This window comes from Amphichorda felina, assembly GCF_050947745.1.
Source record: "Amphichorda felina strain 45539 chromosome Unknown scaffold_2, whole genome shotgun sequence".
Classification (NCBI taxonomy): domain Eukaryota; kingdom Fungi; phylum Ascomycota; class Sordariomycetes; order Hypocreales; family Bionectriaceae; genus Amphichorda; species Amphichorda felina.
The window spans coordinates 316,585-338,775 of NW_028145048.1; the positions used below are offsets into that span (position 1 = coordinate 316,585).

General features: G+C 55.0%; 8 protein-coding genes across 8 annotated transcripts; 6 read left to right on the plus strand and 2 right to left on the minus strand.

Moving 5' to 3' along the window:
• Positions 1-316: 316 nt before the first annotated feature.
• Positions 317-1,377, plus strand: NCB2 (negative cofactor 2 transcription regulator complex subunit NCB2; the record flags this gene model as incomplete). Its single annotated transcript, XM_083191140.1, has 4 exons — positions 317-338; positions 796-822; positions 952-1,211; positions 1,270-1,377. 4 exons carry the CDS (start codon positions 317-319, stop codon positions 1,375-1,377), a joined length of 417 nt encoding a protein of 138 aa, XP_083052354.1.
• A 674-nt stretch (positions 1,378-2,051) lies between these two features.
• Positions 2,052-3,339, plus strand: HST2 (DHS-like NAD/FAD-binding domain-containing protein; the record flags this gene model as incomplete). The annotated part of the gene is made up of 2 exons (XM_083191141.1): positions 2,052-2,205; positions 2,270-3,339. The coding sequence occupies 2 exons, from the start codon at positions 2,052-2,054 to the stop codon at positions 3,337-3,339; spliced, it is 1,224 nt and encodes a 407-aa protein (XP_083052355.1).
• Positions 3,340-3,631: 292 nt separating this feature from the next.
• On the minus strand, positions 3,632-5,526 carry ACO1O0_001659 (Cupredoxin; the record flags this gene model as incomplete). Its single annotated transcript, XM_083191142.1, has 3 exons — positions 3,632-3,977; positions 4,026-5,378; positions 5,426-5,526. The coding sequence occupies 3 exons, from the start codon at positions 5,524-5,526 to the stop codon at positions 3,632-3,634; spliced, it is 1,800 nt and encodes a 599-aa protein (XP_083052356.1).
• A 3,295-nt stretch (positions 5,527-8,821) lies between these two features.
• ACO1O0_001660 (uncharacterized protein) lies at positions 8,822-11,012 on the plus strand (the record flags this gene model as incomplete). The annotated part of the gene is made up of 2 exons (XM_083191143.1): positions 8,822-9,823; positions 9,876-11,012. The coding sequence occupies 2 exons, from the start codon at positions 8,822-8,824 to the stop codon at positions 11,010-11,012; spliced, it is 2,139 nt and encodes a 712-aa protein (XP_083052357.1).
• Positions 11,013-12,183: 1,171 nt separating this feature from the next.
• ACO1O0_001661 (uncharacterized protein) lies at positions 12,184-13,270 on the plus strand (the record flags this gene model as incomplete). Its single annotated transcript, XM_083191144.1, has 2 exons — positions 12,184-12,532; positions 12,606-13,270. The coding sequence occupies 2 exons, from the start codon at positions 12,184-12,186 to the stop codon at positions 13,268-13,270; spliced, it is 1,014 nt and encodes a 337-aa protein (XP_083052358.1).
• A 400-nt stretch (positions 13,271-13,670) lies between these two features.
• Positions 13,671-14,151, plus strand: COX16 (cytochrome c oxidase assembly protein COX16-domain-containing protein; the record flags this gene model as incomplete). The annotated part of the gene is made up of 2 exons (XM_083191145.1): positions 13,671-13,937; positions 14,068-14,151. 2 exons carry the CDS (start codon positions 13,671-13,673, stop codon positions 14,149-14,151), a joined length of 351 nt encoding a protein of 116 aa, XP_083052359.1.
• A 3,558-nt stretch (positions 14,152-17,709) lies between these two features.
• Positions 17,710-18,486, plus strand: ACO1O0_001663 (uncharacterized protein; the record flags this gene model as incomplete). Its single annotated transcript, XM_083191146.1, has 1 exon — positions 17,710-18,486. The coding sequence occupies one exon, from the start codon at positions 17,710-17,712 to the stop codon at positions 18,484-18,486; it is 777 nt and encodes a 258-aa protein (XP_083052360.1).
• A 1,347-nt stretch (positions 18,487-19,833) lies between these two features.
• ACO1O0_001664 (Aldehyde/histidinol dehydrogenase) lies at positions 19,834-21,841 on the minus strand (the record flags this gene model as incomplete). The annotated part of the gene is made up of 4 exons (XM_083191147.1): positions 19,834-20,006; positions 20,109-21,058; positions 21,142-21,614; positions 21,680-21,841. 4 exons carry the CDS (start codon positions 21,839-21,841, stop codon positions 19,834-19,836), a joined length of 1,758 nt encoding a protein of 585 aa, XP_083052361.1.
• Positions 21,842-22,191: the final 350 nt, after the last annotated feature.

The following is a 22,191-nucleotide window of genomic DNA, read 5'->3' on the forward strand; positions in this document are numbered from 1 at the left end:
GCGAGGTCCCCAGCTGCCAGCACCCAGCGCGACTCCCACGTTTATATGAACGCTGCCCGGTCCCACCCCAAGAGTCTCGAGGTTTTGAGGTCATCTTTTGGAGCTCATCACCACACGGCGCGAATCGCGACATCGTCTATATCACCGCCTATCATCTACCCTCTGATCTCTGGCAAAACCCCTTAATAGTTCTTTTTTCTTTGTTGTTCAAATCGACTACTTGCATTGGGGCATATTACATCATTGTCCAAGTTTACGCCACAAGGCACAGTTAGATCAGCTATTCACACGTGAGTCGGGGCGCATTTACAACGACATGTCGGATCACGAGTTTGGTGGTAAGTGAATCTTTTACTCTTACACCTGCGCACACCCCTTTTCTCTCGTTCATGATGGCTTTTCAAATCGCCGAGTGGCGGGAAGGCGCATACAGCACCAACAGATGCCATGAAGAAGGAGCCATCGAGCCTTGCTTTGCAAACAACAGACACGCATGTTTATCGAAGGCATCCCACTTGAGATTGAAAAAAAAAACGATTCAATTTAATTAATTCGGCGTTTTGCACGCCGTTTGCATTCATTCTGCTTGGAGCAGTCCTCCATCCGTACTCCCCCTCACCCTCGCCATCGATCTGTCTCCTTCCACATGGGTAGGAAAAAGGGAGAAAAAAAGCCCCCCGTCCGAGCTCAGGACAAATACTGGGATGCCATTGATAAACCAGGCTCTTCCACAGGTTGGAAAGGCCAACGTTTAGTCGCTGCGTGTGGGAACCAGGACTAACGCTATACACACAGGCAACGATGACTTGTCACTCCCGAAGGGTACGTACGTTGACGGTGATGCCTAGACCACGATCTCGCCACGCTGTGGGTGACTTACTGCGTCGAGGCGGCCGGCAACACCTCCAGGATCAGTCAACATTGTAGTCCGCTAACCCGCCCCTGCCTTAGCCACGGTTCAGAAAATTGTTAGCGAGATCCTACCCAGCCAGACTGGTATTGGTTTCGCGAAGGAGGCGAGGGATCTGCTTATCGAATGCTGTGTCGAGTTTATCACCCTGATCTCATCCGAGGCAAACGAGATTTCTGAAAAAGAGGCCAAGAAAACGATTGCTTGCGATCACATCACCAAAGCTCTCGAACAACTTGGCTTCTCGGACTACGTACCCGCCGTGGTTGAGGCTGCAGCTGAACATAAGGAGGTCCAAAAGGTGAGACGCCAGACTCACCATCTCACAATCATCAAATTATACTAACTGCATCCTTCAGGGCCGTGAAAAGAAGCAAGATAAATTTGCAAACAGTGGGATGTCCATGGAAGAGCTGGCCCGGCTGCAGGAGGAGCAGTTTGCCCAGGCGCGGGAGCGGCACGGCTGATAATATTATAGTTTGGTTTCTTTTGGGGTATGGGCATTGCTTGGCGTTGAGATTCACGACTGATTTGAACGGGGATCCTAAATTAGAGATCAATCGAGGGTTTCGAAGTATTATTGAGGACGTATTTCATCATTCTCACATGAAAGGACCCCATCTCGTCAGGTGATCACATGGTAACTACGCCGCGACTGAAGGAGGCTACAACTAATAAATCAGTGAGATAAATATGTTTGTCCGACGCCAACCTAGTGTTGTGAACAAACGCCATCCTACTAAAGCTCCTGTTGAGATGTTGAGGATGACGGATACCCGGGATCGAAATTCGATTCACCTCAGACTTAGCTGACAGAAATGCTGGGGACACTTGACGCGGTATTTCACGATGAAAAATCGTCATCATTTTTGGCAGCTCTGACGTACTTATGAACGCCATTCCTTAATCGATAACGCACCAGCCCAGGCACCGATTGTGGGACATCCCGACTCAGCCCTATCAGCCCGCGAAGATACATACCAGCAACAGTCCGAACATCACATCTCGGCCTCATATGCCCCTGCACAGCTCATTCCTATCATCTCTCTTCAGCAACCCCACCGCCATCATAGGTAGACGACGTCGCGACCGCCACAAGCCCAAGAAAGGGCCTCGTGTCCCTCGCTGGCTTGGTCGCATCATGGGACAAGAATCCTCGTCGCTCGTGGACGAGAGTGTCCCGCCTGAGACTCTGTCAGACAGGACTCTGTCCGCCGTCGCTGAATACATCAAGAATGGCAAGGCCAAGCATATTGTCGTCCTCACGGGCGCTGGTATCTCCACGGCCGCTGGCAGTATGTTACTTCAACCCCGCGCGCCATCAAGGCCCAAGATTCCGGACTGACCAATTCTTCCCAGTCCCCGACTTTCGATCACCGGGCACAGGTCTCTACGCCAATCTCGCGCGCCTCAATCTCCCTCATGCCGAAGCCGTCTTTGACATCTCGTACTTCCGCGAAAACCCCGAGCCCTTCTACGTCCTCGCCCGGGAGCTCTACCCGGGCAAGTTCCACCCCACGGTCTCCCACGCCTTCATCTCCCTGCTTGCGCGCAAGGGCCTCCTCCGCCAGCTCTTCACCCAAAACATTGACTGCCTCGAGCGCCGCGCCGGCGTCCCCGGCGACAAGATTGTCGAGGCCCATGGCAGCTTCGCTACACAGCGCTGCATCGACTGCAAGCGCGAGTTCCCGGACGATGTGATGCTGGAGCATGTGGAACGGGGCTCTGTGCCGCGGTGCCAGGATGAGGCATGCGGCGGGCTGGTGAAGCCAGACATTGTTTTCTTCGGGGAGGCGCTGCCCTCAGCGTTTTCGGAACAGTCACACCTGCTAGAGATGGCTGATCTAGTGCTCGTCATTGGGACAAGTCTGTCGGTGTACCCGTTCGCGGGGCTACCTGAAATGGCTCGCGATAGCAAGCCGCGAGTGCTGTTCAATCTGGAAAGGGTGGGCAATATGGGTACTCGCGCAGATGATGTCCTCGCCCTGGGCGACTGCGACAGCGGTATCCGCAAATTGGCGGATGAGCTTGGGTGGCGAGACGAGCTTGAAGAGTTGTGGAAGAGCGTTGTCGGTGAGGAGGAGGCGAAACGACAAATGGTGACTCTGAAAAAGCATGAAGAGGAAGTGGAGGAGGAGGTGAACAAGCTGACTGAGGAGGTTGAGGCGGCCCTGAGGATTGAGGACTCCCCCGGTCCAGAAAGCGAGGCGGATGCGAAGGGCAAGAGGTTCGATGCAGAGCAACTGGAATTGAAAGAAGGCCCATCGAACACGGAGAGCACAGAGACACCGAAAGGAGAGACCCAACCAGATTCAGAGTCTAAGAATCCAGTGCCTAGTGAGACCGGTATATCGGAGACTAAGCCTGGAGAAGATGGGAAAGAGAAGGATACGGAAGGGGCTCGAGACGTTGAGAAATCAGTGCTATGAGAATTTACACGGCGTTGCAGTGAATACGGAAATCTGGCTCATGCAGAGCCCATCACGATAGAAGATGAGAATATAGACCATATAGCACCGAGGCGGAGTAGTGATCATGCTCAATTTTAAGGATATTTCAAACATTGATATAAGCGTCCATCGGACCAATAAATTCACCAAGCACTAAGCATTCATCCAGACCGCTATGCTCGCTACCTTCAAAACTCCAGAGACCGTCTACCGTAAGCCAAAGTCACTGATAATCTATCCAAAATCCCTGCACATCTTGGGGTTGCCTTGTTCAAAGCCCGCTGTCAATCTGGTCCGGAATATTCGTGTTCGTCCAATGCCCCCATTGTCGGCACGTCTCAGCCACGACGTTTGGGACTCGCATCTTCTGGACCTCGTCAGGATTGGTGAGGAACTGAACGAGGAAGCCCGCCGAGACATGCCAGGCAATGTGGCAGTGGAAAGGCCACACGCCTGGGTTGCTGGCGGCATCGAACTGCATCACGAGGTGCCCCTTCGGGCGAACCTGGAAGACGTCTCGGCGCTGAGGGTTCTCAGGGTGAATGACTGTGCCATCCCACTCGCCGTCTCCTTCGTGCAAAATGTACATGTTGAAGCCGTGGAGATGCATGGGATGGCTGGAGCAGCATTAGTAGGGTTCGCTTGAAGATTGGGTAGAAACTTACGCAACGCGGCTGTGGTTGATAACATTTACCCTCACACTCTTTGCAGCTTTCGTGTTTCTCACGTTCCATTCCTCCTCGAATGTGAAGTTTCCGAGGTTGCTCAACAGTAGGGTTGGGCTGTTGTAGTTACTCCTGAAAGCTACTCCGTCAAGGGTCCATAGGTCGACATAACTCTCGTTCTTGAACGTTTTTATCTCCATATTATATGTTAGATCCGCCTCCGGAAGCGGTTGCTCCATGATGGGCCGTGTGATGTGCAGGTCGTCATTTGCGCACGTCCCAGGTTCAGGGGCGTGCCATGGAACAGACGAAGGCTCCTTGGTATCGTCCGCATCGTCGTAGTAGATGGCGGCCATGGCATCATGGTTATAAGCAAGGCTACAGATGGAAGAGATATTACTGCGCATCCAATACGTGTCGAGCTCGCCGTTAGCCTCGACCAAGACGTCGCTCCGTTGGCCAATACCCAGAGTAACCACATCTGTCTCGTAGGGCTCGACTGGGATAAAATCGTTGGAGATGACTGTCATCTTGTGGCCGTCGATTGAGAATCGTTGGAGGGCTTCTGCGCCAGCATTTATCAGACGGAGGAGGTGGGTCTTGCCACGTTGAAACCTGAACTTGGACACGCCCGCATTGTTGACGCAGGGCGTATGGTCATTATGTGCGATAGTCGAGCAGTCAAAGTTCATCTTCCCATTAATAAGATTGTTGTCAGCAAAGACCGGGGGTGTCGAGTTCGTTGGATCGGGAGCCATTGTCTGCTCTACCAAATCGAAGTACTCCTCGTGGTACCAATCCGAAAGTATCACCGGACCAATGTCGATGTCGTATTCGTGGTGTTTTGGGCCATGGATAACTATGGGTCCAAAGAGGCCGCCGGCATATTGAGCAGAGTAGTGCGAATGGTACCAGGTAGTGCCGTACATATCGGCCTGGAACTGATAAGTGAAGCTCTTCCCTGGCGGAATGGGGCATTGCGTGACGCCCGGGACTCCATCTTGCCAAGGCATGCCTTTTTGTAAGAAGCCATGCCAGTGGAGGGCAACCCCTTCGTCCGGTTCCGTGATGTTGTTGTGGACAGTGACCTGGATGGTGTCTCCCCAGTTCGCCTCTATGAGAGGACCGGGGAACCCCCCGTTGATGAGCAATACTGAGCGCTCGTAGCCATCTGGGGCAATGTAGTCCCGGCTCACTGTGAAGTCATAGGAGCGGATAACTCCAGTAAAGGGCGTCTCATGGTAGTAGTTGGTCCGGTTGTCGAAGTGACTCCATGGATACCCATTAGGGAGCGGATTGTTGGAGAGGAACGGAGGTAGTGATTCCGCCTCAAACGTACCTAACACTGATTTTCTACATCATCGTTAGCCAGGAAATCCTTGATTCTATATAGACCTTACCCGTTTGTGACTTGCTGCCCTATATCACCACCCAGACTACCCAAGTTATAGATACCTGGGCTCTCTGGGGGAACAATCGATCGACTTTGAAAGTTCCCCATGGTTAATTGGGTGAAGAAGTTTATCGAACTAAGGGAATGAAAGCAAAAGCTGGTATGCAGTTTCAAAAGCGAAAGGCGATGTTGTTGAGGTTGGTCCTCCTCAGAGAGAGCGACACGGCTGTTTATATAGGTTCTGGCCACCCTCAAAGTAATTGCGAGCCGGTTCTATGCTCTGTCCATCTCTTTCAGCCATCAGGCTGCAGAGACGCTGATACTTTCGATCACAAACGCTCGGTGTGGCGCACGTCTCACGGACGGGGATGAGGTGGTGAGCAAATGGTGGTGAGCAAGATGGCTGATGCAAGTCAGCCCCAAGCATACATATTCCTGAGGAAAGATCAAAGTCTCCCCGTCCAGGAGGGCTAGGTCGAGGTCTTAAGGACTCTGTACACCAATATCCATGCAGTATCCTCCAACTAAGATATGGTCAGGCAGCCCAAGGTTGGTCTACAGGGAGTTCCCGGGACGCCACCGCATTTCCCGTTGGCCGTGTGGTTCGGATACGATATACCACAGGAGGAACCAACATGGCTCCATAGACAATACGGATACACTGTCAGACGATCAGTAAAATCCCCGAGAATAGAAGCATGAAAGCAATGCGCGAGTCGTCGCACAACCCGCACCAGCGACGCCGCAACACGACTGTGGTGCCAGAGTCCCTAATCATAAACCCCCCAGCCTGAGGATGAACCGATGCAATACGGATGCTAAAATAGACGTCTAAAAACAAAATTAGGTGCCTTGGAAACAAGCCTCGCCTGGCCGATCTCGCTTCTGTAGACGACAAAAGCAATATGCTGGTAGAAATCCCAGCCACTCGACGATCATCACTCTCCCCCAACGAGAGCCGGGGCCACCGAACAATCTGTCGATCCGGCACAACGAATCCCTGAGATGTGTACGAATATTGTACACGAGATAAACGACGCCAACTGCCAGATTATATGAACGCCCCCGAGAGGCTGAGATGGGAGCCACGGTCGCGGCTCGCCCAGACCGTTCGTTATATCGTCACGAGGGCACCCAATTCATCGCTCAGTATTAACTTGTTCCAATGACAGGGTTCTGGAGCTTTCAATTCAGCCCCAGACCCGAGTCGGCGGAAGTTGTGAAGGGCTGGCGATTGCGCCGTATTGGACTTCTTCCATCTCACAGATCAGCCATGTGCGACTTGATGAGCAAATCGGGCCGCTACTTGCCCATCCTGCGATTACGGCCATGCTTGCCGTATCCAATGGTCTTTGAGTAACTCAGTATTCAAATCGATAGGTAGAAGCCGACATCCGGATTTTCAAATAAGGTAGCATCGTATCGGTTACCCAAAGTGGATATCGGCCATAACCGATACAATCAATGTCCGGTGTTGGAATACTACCACAAGAGAAGAGATGTGGTTATTCTGTCACACTTCAGGTCGTCAGCTGAGTCACCCGCAGCACGTCACAGGTTCCCATGTCCTGTAGATAAATCAGGCATCAGCGCCTCTCAAAACGCACCGCCACATTTACCCGATTCCAAGGGGTCTCGCTAGTCGAGTCAGGGGCGCAAGGGGAAACAACAAATGCGATGCGAATAAACGCAAGTTGGCGAGGTAAGGTATCTGATGTATAATACATGATGTCAAAGTGGTACACGATCGACCGCTGTCGATCGACGGTAGGGCTGAGCCTACAATGGTTTACGAACTCTTCCTCCAAGCAGGGTGTGCTCTCCAGATTATCGGTCGCCGTTGCGCCTGCATATACATCTCGTGGAATTTCGGGTCGGCGTCTGTGCGGATGACGCTACCAATGCCCATGAAGAAGCTAGGAAGCTCGGTTAGCAGTTGTTCAAGAGAATCACGAAGCAAGTACATACCCGAAGGTTGCGCCAGATCCAAGCATATACTGCCCAAGCGTCCTCATGATGCCGTTCGAACCAGCGCCGTAACGAAAGATGTTGACGGTTCCTATGACCGATTAGCTTCCACTCCCGAATCTCAAACACGTCCCATCGTACCATAGATGAACCCGATGATGCAACCAACGGCTAAATTATCGTCAGCAACAAGCTCGTCTCGGTGGATCGGGTCTTTTCGGTGTCGTACTTCCGCCCATCATGGCGCCCATCTTGACTAAAACTCCAAGTTAGCTAGATCCGCCTGGCTTCGCCTCCAGATGAGCAGACGTACGCTTGTCAAAGTTGGAAGGCCCATGCTGGCCACCAGCGTTCACAGCCGCAACGGGAGGCATTTTGTCGTTTCAACAACACAAATGGTGTGCAATAACGAGGGTATTCCAGGAAGGCCGGATGTCGGTGGCTTTTCTTTTGAGCTTCTGCCCTCTAACTAGAACTTCGGTTCCCCAGGTTTCGCTTCCGGCGCCAATTAGTGGTTCGCGCCGGATCGGCAGAAAGTTAATGCGTGCAACGGCCAGAGTGGGGCTGAACAGCAATCGCAGCCAACCATCGTCAAGACGGCTGGAACTGACAATGGATCACGTGAATTGTGATCATGAGTCGGACGTTGGGAAGCGGCGATACTCGCAGATGGGATAATGTGGTGTCGCTTATCGAGTGTAGAAGAATCAATCGCTAGCGGAACATTTTGGTCAGCATCCTTTTTTTATTTGCGAGCGAACATTCTAAGCTCTCCCATCCGTACTGCGGCGGTCAGGCCATCCGCCCCACTGTTTTTTGCCTCCAGGTTCAGCACGCTAGGTGGCGCTTAGGGGAGACCTGGAGACAACCTACCCAAATCTTTCCTTCCAGCTGGCAGTTTACGTCGAGTCCTCGACCACGACCCACGTCCACACGCCTACGACAGCGAATTTTTATCTCCCTGTAGGTGTCACGACTCTTCTGCATCGACAGGCTTCGGGCCGAGCTCTGGTTGGACACGCCCAGGCCGCAGGGCCGCGCTTCAATTGACCAGGCCGTTGCCGCGCCCGGACAGGACCTCACGCTAACCGATCGTCCATCATCAGAGTACCCCTTCGGCCCCTTATCCACTATATCCAACAACACGAATCAACGGCTGTTGGGGAGCTCTTGAAGCAACCACAGCTCGGCTGTTTTAGCCTCGGAGTATCTGGTTGCTGGTAGGGTGGTCGGATATCCGCGTCGACACGCCCCCTTACTGTTCTCATCGACAACCATCGAGAAGCGTTCGCCACGCCGCAATTTCTTCGACGAGCACCTCTCCGTATCAAGACCCATGACGGCAGTCGCAAACCCCCCGAGTTTCCCCCAGATATCTCGACCAGGATGGGGTTCCATTGACGGGAACTCGATGAACCCCGACGACGTCAGAGGAATGTTTGGTGTACCGCGAAAGACACTTTCGCGAACCAACTCATCTTCCTCGGTGTCTTCGAATTCATCCAACTCGTCTGCTTCGACCGTTCTCACGAATGGGGCCCAGTCTACCGGCACACCCTCGTCTGTCACCTCGGATCTAAGTCAGTGGTCAGCCAGCACCGCGTCACGAAAGAGACCGCGGAACCAGCCCTGGCCCCCAACGAAAGGGGAGGTGCAGGCCGACTTTTCGAGACTCCCCGCAAGTCGGCCGAACGGTATAAACATGCAGCATAGCTCGCTACAGTCCGGGCCAAACCAAGTGCAAATGACTCCGCAGGGCATGATGGCACGTCCCATGCCTGCTGAACAGTTGCCCCCGGGGCTACCTGTGCTCTACCTTTTATCACTGAACGGCACATTCGAGAGGAAAACCATCGGGGTGCCCTTTACACCCGACAGTCTCCGTATAGGGCGTCAGACCAACCAGAAGACCATCCCTACTGCCACCAATGGCTTCTTCGACAGTAAAGTCCTGTCGAGACAGCACGCCGAGATATACGCCGAACGGAACGGCAAGATATATATTCGAGATGTCAAATCTTCCAACGGTACATTCGTCAATGGGACGCGTCTCTCTCAGGAGAACCGCGAATCAGAACCCCATGAGCTCCAGACTGGCGACCACCTCGAACTCGGTATCGATATCGTTAGTGAGGATCAGAAAACCGTAGTTCACCACAAAGTGGCTGCAAAGGTCGAGCATGCAGGCTTCATGAGCTCATCGAGTAATGTCTTGGACATGAACTTTGGAGACCTCGACCCGGCCAACAGCTCCATGATGATTCCGGCCGGCGCAGTGCAGACGCGTGGTCGTACCGGAAGCAACTCGTCTATGGCTAGCAATGGGCGCATGATGCCACATGCCGGACATATGAATGGCCAGGGAAACAACATGGTTCAACAGCGTCCGTTCTTCCTATCACCCATCGCCACAGACCAGATTCTGAAGAAGCTATCGGTAAGCTCCGTGACATCCCTGTACCCGTCTGCAGGGTGCTGACAAGAAACAGAATGAGATGCGAAGTGCGCGACTACAGGGCCAGGATCTGAATCGCACGAGTCAGTTCGTCAATACTCTACTTTCCAAGAACGACGTCAAAGACTTGGAGAAACCCGAAGCTCCTGAGCCACCAAAACCCTCACACATGGTGAACGGTGGTCTTCCCTTCCGACCCGATCCCAAGACACGATTTTCCGAACCACCAGCGCCACCTCCGCAACAACCACTACCGGAGAAGCCTACAGTCCCCTCATTGAAAAGAGGACCAACTGAACGACCCAAATCGGGTCCACCTGAGGCGCCATCACCTGTCCGGCAAGATTCTCAAATTGTGCAGCTCACGGAAGCCTTGAACAGCGCAAAGCGAGATATTGATTCGCAAACCGCTCGCATGAGGGAGCTTGAAACCATGTTGCAGAGGGAGCGGGAGGCACGAGAGCTCGCAGAGAGCTTAGCTAAGCGTCTCGAAGAGTCGGCCAACACCCACATTAATGGATCTGCGGTGGCTCCCTCGGAACCTGCCGCCGAAGTAGTAGAGGCGATGAAGGAACTCAGTGTTGAGGACGACGCTACGAAGGATGCTCCAGCAGAGGCCACAGTTCCCGAGTCGGATGCGGCGAATGAGACCGCCATGGCGCTCCAGGCCCGCATAGACTCAATGGAAGACCAAATGAAGGATCTCAGAGAACAGATGGAGCAGTGGAAGCAGCGCTGCGAAGTTGCCGAGTCAGAGCGCGATGCTGATCGCCAGACTCTGGCGGAAATGGTTGCACAGCTCCGAGCGGAAGAGGCCCTTAGAGCGGCGGCACAGGAGGAAAGGCGATCAAGGTCACGAGGGCGACAGACCGACACTCAAGACGAAGCAACCGACGATAACACCGACTCTACCTCAACGGTTACTCCCAACGCACCCACGATCCCGCCGGCCGACGGTACCGGCTCTAACGACGACATGAGTGACAAACCAACACTCTCGAGAGCCAATACGATAACGCCCATGAACCGCGAGAAGAGGGCGATGCCAGGGCAGCAGCAAGTTCAGGCTGGTCTGCCCTATGCGTCGGCACTAGGCGTGGTATTGATTGGCATGGGTTTGATGGCCTATCTTAATGGGTGGCAGGCTCCACCATCCCGGATAGACCGATGATACTGAGTTACGGCGAACACCGGCTCCTTGGCCTCGAATCTCGCATTCAAGCATATCAAACCACATGCCAGCATCGTCCATTAACATAGCCACCGACCTTTTGGTCACACGGAACGACGAGATGAGATGGTTCACGACAATCATACCCCGCAACTATGTTGTTTCCTTTGTATAACCTACTTTGGTTTGAATCTTTTGTTCCGGTGTCTTATTCTACGTGTAAAATGGCGGCGACCCGACAATATTGACCCGATGAGACTTTTCAACGTTTACTTTTCTTTACCACAGGGAAATGGGTTAGGGGCTCAGCATTCGCAACGACAGGCGTTGAATTCTTTCATCGTTTTGAGCACTTGACGGGATAAAAGAAGCGATGCGGATGAGAGACGAGACGGGAGCAGTTGGCCCCGCCTGGGATGGTGTATGGTGTATTATGGATGGATTTTGAGCGGCATGAGCGTCAATACACATATTACACGACATGTGACATTACTCTTAATATGCATCTCCCGTCCCCGTTCTTTACTCGTGTAAATGGCCATATTTGACAGGCACGACCTCTAGTGGGGCCGCTGAAATGATGTGGTTGATGTCCAAGTTGAAGTCGGCGAGCTCTAGCACCGAGCTTCCGTCAAATACAAACATGTCGGAGTCGGAGTGGCATCCCCCCGGTGGCGGACAGCCACTCGCACTCCATCACTCTCCCACCCAATTACCTCAGCGTGTCATACGGAACTAGATGCGGCCCTGGTGAAAGCTATCACATGTTAGTCCTCGGTGTGCTGCACGCGCATATTCCGCCCCCAAGGCGGAGTTACCGGGGGTAAGCCAGGTATTGGATTGTGCAATGACGCTGAAAGATCCGTGTCTTCAAAATCAGGACAGCGGAGTTTAGGAGACTTGAAAACATTACGTCCGGGGTTTAATCTATCCGTTTCAACGAGTGTTCAACCAACCCGCGTCCCAGTGTATTGTTGTGTCGGGTAATAATACTAGCAGTTGACGATTGCTACTCTGCCCAGGAGGGTTGGATATAAACCCCCTAAGGGATACCATCTCCAAACATCATACAGATCATCTCAGTATAACTTTTGCTTTACACTTATCACTCGTCTATATTTGCATACCGAGCCAGAAGATTCAACCATTTTTTTTCTAGAGTATCGCCGAGATGGTCGCGCTCACACAGGTCCAGTCCACCAACTCCCGGGTAGCCACGGCGCTGCCGCCCAACCTAGTGGCCATCTTTGCTGGCGCGACAACAGGCATCGGGAGCACCGCGCTGCTTGCCTTTGCCAAATATGCATCCCGGCCGCGCATCTACTTCATCGGCAGGTCGGAGGAGCAGGGCGCTAAGCTCACAACCCAAATGCGCGGGGCCAACCCGCAGGGCGAGTACGTCTTCCTGAAGAAGGACCTGAGCCTGCTGGCCAATGTGGATGAAGTCTGCAAGGAGATTGCAGCGAGGGAGAAGGCCATTAATGTGCTGTTTATGAGCCAGGGGACGTTGAAGAGCGGCAGTAAGTGGGCCCCCAGATGGCGTTGACGAGTCCGTCACGGCTACTTTTCACTGATGGGACATGCCGCCTACAGAAACACCCGAGGGACTCCCATACATGCCCGCCGTGAGCTACTACTCCCGCCTACGCATGGCCAACAACCTCCTCCCGCTCATCCGGCGGGCGCCAACCCTCCGACGCGTCGTCTCCGTGTTCGCCGGCGGCCACGAGGGCCGCCTCTACGTCGACGACATCCCCGGCCGCACGGTCTCCATGGCGGGCGGGCGCGGCCACTTTGCCAGCGCCATGACGCTGGGGCTCGAGGCGCTGGCCCGGCAGGCACCCGAGGTGTCGTTTGTGCACAACTTCCCCGGGTCAGTGGAAACGGACCTGATCCGGCCCGAGTCCGGGCTGATGATGCAGCCGCTGCGGTGGGTACTCAAGATCATGTTCTGGGGCCGCTTCCTCTCGCACGACGAGTGCGGCGAGCGGCACGCGTACCTGTGTGTTAGCGGCATGTACCCGTCAAAGGGAGGTGATGGAGGCGTGGGCTTGGAGGAGGGGCTGAGTGTTGCGAGGGGAACGGATGGGAGGATGGGGAGTGGGATATACTCGATTGATGGGGTTGGAGAGAGCGCGTCGGAGGCTGCGATCAAGGTGTTGGAGAAGCACCGGGGTGATGGGCTTGTGGATAAGGTGTGGGAGCACCTGGAGAGCGAGTTCAAGAGGATTACGGGGTCTGTGGCTGTTGGGGTGTAATGTTGTGATGGTGCAGACGAGCGGGGATGGGGAGATTGAGGCGGCGGGATATTTCGCGATTGTGGCATGTAATGGTGTTGATTTCAAGATCGGAAATTGAATGAATGATTGATGACGACGTTCACGATTTAGGATCTCGAATGGTGTTCACTGCTTGGCAGTATCAAGTCCTAGTTGGTGTCGGCGAGTCGGAACTTTGAGTGGCTAAGAGTCGGTCCGGGAGAATTGATCCGACAAAATGGGCTGACCAACCAGCAGCAACATTGAAGCCGCCGTCAAAGCCGACATCAATTGCTTCCAATTTCTCTGTAGCAGCCGTCATCACCATCTCCGACACTCGACTATCAGCAGCCTCCCGCCCCGTCCTGGACGATAACGAACCCTTCCCCTCGCAGTAATCATGGGCGCGTTCCAGAACAACAAGTTCCGCTCGGCGGCCGACATGAACCGTGTCGGGATGCGCTACCGCGCCATCATGAACAAGCACCCGTTCCTCAGCTTCGGCCTGCCCTTCCTGGCCGTCATCATCGCCGGCTCCTTCGTCCTCACCCCAGCGGCCGCCATCCGCTACGAGCGCCACGATCGCAAGGTCCGCCAGATGACTAAGGAGGAGGAGCTCAACGTCCGCCGCGCCCCGCGCAGGGTCGATATGCGTGAGGAGTACTACGTAAGTCCCCCCCTTTTTCTGGGATATGGGCCCGAGTTTGCGGGAGAAGAGAAAAGAGGAGGAGCTGCAAGGGGGAGGAGATGATAGCTTTTTGGGATGGGGGAAATGCTGACCTTTTTTTTTGCGATAGCGTCTCGCAGGTCGGGATCTCGAGGATTGGGAGCAGAAGCGCGTGGAGAGACTGCCGGGCGAGAGCGACGGCATCCTCCGGTAGATGCAGCCGCATCATGGGAATGACGGAAACACACCAGGGGCCGCCAATGTCCATTCGATACTACCACCATGAATGGACGATACGAAACACCATGTTTCGCTTTGGATATATTGTGCAAAGGAGGGGAGCCTGGGTCCGAATCCACCGCCCGCTTGCCCGCACACGTCGATCGTGTCAGATGCCATCGTCACGATGCTATGCCATGCACCGCACGTTTCTTTTTTTCTTTCTGCCAGTGCCGCTCTCCGCACGGACGAGCGAGCGACGACTGAGTGGCAGGCCCCCAACTCCGATGTCACCCCACAGCGTCTTTGTGTCCTCAGTCCTCCAGACTAAGTCCTAAGAAGCCGGCGGGCCGAGCGAGAGCGCCTGCGGGAACTAAAGGGGCCCCTTTTTCACGTTTGGCGAGTGTTTCTCCGTGGAGAGGGGAGGGCATCGGGTGACCTTTGCTGTCTCAGGAATCGCACGTTTCACAACGGTTCGCGTTTCTCGTTTCTTTTGCTCCAGAGGGGGAAGACATGCATGGCAGCAACGCGATGGCAGGTGCGACGGGAAGTCCATCCCGCGGGGTACATCATACATAGTCCTACGGATACATACTGGCAGTATTAGTATCTCTGAGGGGTTGATGCATGCACTTTACAGCTGAAGGTGCTAGCGGAGGATTTGTCTCTCCACCGAGTGCATGCATGGGTTGCTTACACGAGGAGTATTACGGGGAAGAGAGACATTATGCGGACCGGGACTGATGAACGGCGGGCGGCATACGGCAAGCTCGGATTTATGAATGTGGCATGGCCTTGGGCCTTACTTTCAGCCCAGGGGCTGGCCGGCGAGCTTGTTGGGGATAGCTCAGGATTGGGCTGCTCGTGGGAGTCGATCAGTGGGCAATTGAAGCGGTGGATGGAACGGAACAGCGACCATGCGACGGGCCTCTGCAGGATGACCATCTCAGGCACATTCTTAGCATTGGCTTGTGCACTAGACTATCCATAGGGAGCCAATATATCGATGTACAATACTACGAATTGGGAATAATCTCGACATGTACCCAGCAGCCAGCATTGATTGAGCCGGCGCCAAGTCCCAACCCCGCTCACTTGATGAAGCGACGATCATGAGATGAGATCGAGCAATGGAAGGGAGGCAAGTCGGGACCAAGCGCCACTTAGCGAGCGATCAGCCAGGGGGGCCCCCCTAGTTAGCTCTGATCATCTGATGCTAGGACCATGTCAAGAGGGTGTCATCGGGGTATTCCGAGCAAACGTGGGAATTCGGGCGGGTATGTCATGAGAACGCGGGGAGGGGGAAAGCCAATATACCAGCGTTACGGTGGCGGCGGAGATGGGCAGGGCGAAACTTTCTTTTTCTTTTGCCTTGGGCCATCGCGCGGGCGCCTCTTGTCTCTTGTTCCTGTGCCTTGTGCCTTGGTGGGTGGGAAGCTAATACCAACGTGGAGGCTGAACCCAGACACGCAGCGACAGCCGGCCGGCGGGGGGGGGACACAAACGGCTTGCAGCTGAGGGGGGGATGGTATTATTATATTATGTAGGCATTATTATTATATTACGGCGAATATCCGACGGTCGTCGGAGTGCAGCGGCGACGATATGCGCAAACGGTCGGCGATCCCGCGCGGAGAGTCAATTGCATAATAGTTCGACAAGGGCCTCGGCCGGCTGAAGATTTGATTGCTTCAACATGTCAATTCCCGACATTTCAAGGGCGGTTGTATTTGTCAATAAAGACTGACAAGTAAAAAAAAAAAGGGAGAGCGCAAAGTTGGACACCGGGAATATCCGAGCTGTTGGGGAATGGCGCAAATGCTAGCATAGAGGGACTCAGCTGACGAGGGGTTCGTGCAAAGGAGAGTGGCTACTGGTGTCCAGACTGTCGGAATTGAGCGTCCATGGATGGCTGAAGTGGACACTGGGATTGGACACCAGGCTCGTGGGCGGTGATGGCGTTGGGCTCGTGGGAAGCGAACACCGCCGTTGATTATCTATCATGACCAAGCCTTTTGGTGCAGTGGTGGCGTCGTGAATGTCTGTGATGGACAGATGCATGGCACGACAAGCGATGGGCGGTGAGAAGGACGAGTTGGGCCAGATGGACTATCAGTGGTAGTACTCCGTAGATGGGCCAGATGGCACTGGGCCAGTCTCCAGATTCTGGAAGCTGTGAAGGATCATGTGAGGCGATGGATGCAGGAACACGGCGCGGCAAGCAGAGGGTACCTGCAGCAGTGGGCTGTGCACGTCCGAAAATTGTCCATTTTTGCACATTTCGCATCCAGATTTTGCGACCGACAGTCCCAGATGGGATGGCGCCCAGTTATCCATTGCGCTGGCACCTCGTGTCCACCGTGGCTCAGCAGCGACGCTGCCACCGTCTGGGATGTCTCAGGGTCTTGGCGAGGCGGCTGGGCGCAGTCTGGAGGGGTCTTCCCTGCAATGCTCTTTTTGGCAGAGGCTGGAGTTGGTGGTTTCCAGGGGGAGAAGAGGGCAACGCCATCTGATTGCAGTTGCAACGCTGGCAGCTGCCAGAGTGCCAGAAACTGCTGGGAACCCGCTGGGAACCGCTGGGAATACCACTCTACGAGTACGAGACCTCGAGTGCTACATAGGAACGCCTGGAACGGTCGGAAGCGGTGTCTCGGTCGGCCACCATTCCCCTCCAACGCAACGGGGGCACGCGCAGAGCTGCGTCTCAGACCTATATCACTTTGTCTCTCTCCGAGACTCAGGTACGCTCACGCAGGCTCACGCGGACGCAGCAGGAGACCGGGGTCGAGACGCCCATGCCCATGTGGATGATGCGAGCATGTGCACGGCGGCCGTTCAGGCGTTTCGGCGTTTCAGATGCTGAGTGAGAAATCATGACGACGATATCTGGGAATGCCCGGGTGTGGTTCGTGGTGCAAACGTGAATGATACGAGTGCCAAGAAGAGGCCAATGCTGGCCAATGCTGCTGGCCAGCAACGAGGGGCCTTGGCGGTGGGGGAGACGCGAGCATCTTAGCAAGCAAGCTTGGGTGAGGAGGGCCAGCTGATCATCGACTTTTCGGGCCAAGACTGGCCTGGCCGTCTGGTCTGGCCTTGGGAGCTTTTCGGGGGGAGCTTTGGCCATGGCGGCTGAACATCATCTTGTCGTCAACCATCTCATCATCTGGATCCACTCTGTCAGCCCAGTTCTCGTCCCCCGAACCCGGTTCGAAAGGTACGTATTCGGACATGCAGTCATCCACAGGCATCCATGATCGATTCTCGTACCCACCGCCGAATACATACATATAGAAATCATCGCCTCCCACCCTCCCGGATTCGACATGACCCATCCATACCTGATCTAATAATCGCAACCCTCCAGTGGCATCCTGTCGACAGCATCTTGACCGCTTATACCCATCACCGCCACCTCACCGCTGTCTATCGCCATCACCGCTGCTCACTTATACCATCTACCTACTCATATAATACGCTGCCCACGCCACACTTCTGGCCAGCTTCAACAACTTGCATCAACAACTCAACTCAACTCAAATCATCGACGCCCACCATGCACGTCCTCGGCCACAGCTTCAGCCAGAAGCGCAAAGGCTCCAAGCGCCCCCGCGATCTCCACATCCGCAAGGTCTCCTTCTCCGGCTCCTCCCTCTCCGGCTGCTCTCTCTCCTCCGACTCGACCACCTCGACCGCCTCGGCCTGCACCGCCATCCTCCGACCCCAGTACGCCGAGCACGCACCCCTTCGCCTTCACGAGAGGGCTTTCAAGGACTGCAGCCCCCGCTCACACCTGGAGCCCTCGGCCTCTTTCTACGACGATGGGGCGGCCGTTGGCTCCGACTACGACTCGGACCCGTATGAGGAGGAAGACGACGAGCACCTCCCGCACTTTGACATGGAGATGCCGCCACACGCCGACCAGCCCGAGTCCACGGACTACGACTGCCACGAGCCCACCGACTACTTCGCCTTCCAGCTGGCTACGCGCCCACCCATGCCTCGCTCGCGCTGGTCCGAGTCCACCATCCAGTCCGTCCAGTCTGTCGATGCCATTCCCACACCTGGAAGCACCATCAGCACCGCCGCCTCCGAGTCGGAGCACGGCGAGGACCATGGCCCGCCCGTAGTCGTTGAGATTCCTCCCAACTTCAGCTACAATCGCGCCATGTCGGCCCCGGGGCCGACAAGCATGGCTCCCCTAACATCTGGGAGGAGGCCGCCTCTGAAGACCATGGACTCGATTAACGAGTTTGTCAAGCGTGGCGGGTGGAAGCGCAGGGGCGTGGTGTTCAACCAGGAGGACTGCGATGCCAACGAACTGTCTCTATGAGACTTACACACATCATCTCTGCGCGAGATGATTCACCAATCTTTTTTTTCCCTTTGTCTTTTTTTACAATCTGGGTTTTCACAAGAGCATGGAGTTTTCTTTAAAATGGAATCAGGGTAACGACATCAGGTTTGGCATTGGGATTTTGGCGGCATTCGGAATATACCCCCAACATGGATACCACGGGACGATAAAATGGGTTTCACCTCACTACTTTACTTCTTGTAATTATAATTACCAATTAATTATCTCGTCTTTTTTATGAGACGAGCTTTAACATCAACACTTTGCCTGGCATTTCACTGCGTCCCACTCGTGAAAAAAAAAATCGTCTGAAAAGTTGGATTAGCAATCCTCGGCATGGCATTCGGATCTGCATTTCTGTTCCGGCGCGGCATCGTCATCACTTTTCGGTTTGCCCACATTTTCCCCCTCGTGACTAGTACCTCCTAGGGCGTGATGCTCCGGCGGGCAGCAAAAAAAAAAACAGGGCAGAGTGGCCGCCGTATAATTTTACTACAAGAATACGACGAGGTAGCAATTCCCCCCGCCCCTCTTCACAAGCCTCGGCATTCTTTCTGCCTGGTCTTATCATGACCCATCCGTCAGATTCAGACCCAGTGACTCAGCAGACAGTCAGAACGAGAAAGAAAGACAGGGGCCTCGCCACTCTGACGGTGTGACCAGGGTCTTGAGGGGTGCCCCTGGCGATCCACGTGGTTTTGTCGGGGGTTCACGGCGCCAAGACTCACAAACAGCGCCTTGTTGGGCCTGCTGGGGTCTGACTGTTGCTTCTTGCTGACTGGCCGCCCGATAGTCATCGGGATTCCAGGGCAACAGCTGGGCGACCACCAAATTCATTAGTACAACAAAAAGGGCGGCGGCGTCTCTAGGCCGCTGCGCGCGCCGGAATGTGTCTGCGTGCCTCGGACCGAGATTGGGGTCATCAAACCCGGGCGCCGGGCTCCATTCACGCCTCTCTCACGCTGCGCGTTAATGAGGCTGCGTGCATACCGGCTGGCTCGTTTGCAACGTGTCTGCTATTATCCCCTGCTGCCTGACCCGAACCTTCTTCCTGGCTGTCGGGACTGCCGCTTCGCCCTGTTCCCTGTTTGCCTCTGTTGCTTTTGCCGCAATCTCATCGTGTCTCACTAGTGCTTATCGCCGACCTCACCGAAGACCGTGAAACTCGGGGCGGAGACGTATTATTACTCTTTTATCAATGCTGGGATTGTGGTCCCTGGACAAGTCATTTTTCTAATAATATCAAGTCTTTTTCAGCGAGGCATGGGAGAAACAATTCCGAGCATCTGGTCGCCGGAAAACGCTGCTATTAATACCTATTACCTACTCATTGCTTGGATACATGAACCCCGTCTGCGGCAAGAACTCCTCCTTGATCACCCTCGGACTGACAAACCGCCGCAGAGTATCCACCGTCCCGGCCTTGTCGTTGGTGCCGCTCCCCCTCGCGCCCCCGAAGGGCTGCTGCCCCGTCACCGCCGCTGTGGACTTGCAGTCTTTTGCACACCGTTAGCATCATCTGCCGAGCGGATAGTAATATTGTGTGTGAAAGAGAGAGAGAGAGAGAGAGAGAGAGAGAGAGAGAGAGAGAGACTCACTGATGTAGAAATTGCCGGCCGAGTAGCGCAGAGCATCCTCGGCCTCGCGGATGGCCGTGCGGCTGTTGGAGAAGACTGCCCCCGTGAGGGCGAACCCGCCGCCGCCGCGGTCCACCGTCTCCAGGACGGACTTCCACTCAGCGTCCGGGTAGACGTAGGCTGCCATGACGGGACCGAAGATTTCCTCGTGGAAGAGCTGGTGGTCGGGGGAGCTGACCTGGTACACGGTAGGCTGGACAAAGTATCCCACAGAGCTGTCGTAGGCGCCTCCCGCGACGAGTTTCACCGAGGGGTCATTGTTGCTTCTGTCGATGATGGACTTGATCTTTTTAAAGGACGATTTGTGAATGACGGGGCCCATGAAGACACTCAGGTCCTTATCGGGACTTCCCATTGTGATCTGCCCGACGGAGGTCTTGATCCCCTGGAAGAACTCGTCGGCGCGCGACTCGGGGACGTAGACGCGAGACGCGGCAGAGCACTTCTGGCCCTGGTACTCAAAGGCGCCGCGGATCGTGTGGCTGATGGCGTTGGGCATGTCGGCCGAGCTGTGGATGAGGTGGAAGTTCTTCCCGCTCGTCTCCCCGACGACGCGGGGGAACTCGCGGTATGTCTTGTCGGCGATGCCCTGGCCGATCCTGCCGTTGATGCGCCGGAAGACGTCCGACGAGCCCACAAAGTTGAGCCCCGCGAAGCCCGGGTGGCTGAGCGCGACGTCCGTGACCTCCTGGGCGTCGCCTGGGACGAACTGGATCACGTCCGGGGGCAGCCCCGCCTCGAGGAGGATGTTATAGACGAGCGTGCTGGGGTAGATGTTGTAGGGCGAAGGCTTCCAGAGGACGACGTTGCCCATGATGGCTGGCCCGGCGACAAGGCCGCCACCTAGTGCGGTGAAGTTGAATGGAGATATGGCGTAGACGAAGCCTTCTAAGGGGCGATACTCTATGCGGCTGATGTCGGACTAGTCAGTACTGCATATACCCTGGGGGGTTGTCACATATGATGTTGGGATAAGCGTCGGAATGCCTCTCACCTCCACACTCCCTCCGTCCCCCGCTCCAGCTGCCGCCCCAGGATCTGGGCTCCAAAGTTGCAGTACAGGCGGAAGAAGTCGGCCAGCTCGGCGGCAGCGTCAATCTCGGCCTGCCACACATTCTTGCCCTGGCTGAGCATGGTCGCCGCGATGAGGTCGTGCCGGTACTTCTTGGTGACGAGCTCGGCCGCGCGCTGGAAGATGGCCACCCGGTCGACAAAGGGCGTGTCCTGCCAGCTCTGCTTTGCCGCGAGGGCGGATTCGATGGCCGCCGCGACCTGCTCCTTGGACGCCATGGGGTGGTTTGTGAGCGTGGTTGCGTGCTCTGATGGCATCACCTGGGGTTCGGTGCGGTGAGCGCTCTGCGAGACGCCATTGTAGAAGATTTCACTCTTGAGAGGCAGCTGTGAGCGCAGTTTATGGAGTGATTCCTCGATCTTCTGGCGCTCTGGAGACCCGGGCTTGTAGAGGGGCTGGTAAGAGATCGGGTTAGTGTGGAATTTTACACCGTCGGTCTGGGACAAAGGCGTGTATATACATTAGGCTCATTGCGCTCATCTGGCACTCGGAACGGTATCGTAGTCTTTCCACGAAATTGCAGTGCAGAAACTCCGATTTTAAAGCTTGACTTGGTAAGTGAGCCAGGCAAGACTCGATATGGAGAGCGACCCAGCGTTACTGCAACTGGCCGGGACAACATGATGGTGGAACGAATCAATGGGGTAGTTAGTTGAAGCGGATAGACTCTGTAACCGCTGTTGGAATGCTGGAGTATTTCCATGTCAAGTTCCCTCTTATATTGGAATACTGGCTAGACGTCATCCGAGTGTCGGGGCTTGGAGTCTCGGTGCCAGCAAGGTAGTGGACCCGCATCGGAAGGTCTCCCGATATCTGACCAACATGGAAACTCTTGCGTCTGGATGAGACACACGATACGGGCGAAATGGGCTGGCCCCGTTAGCGGAAGCTAGTATTACGACCTGTCTGAATTTATGCGTCCTCGTGACCGTGGTCTCGAGGGGCATTCGTATTCCTGTGTAACCAACTGTG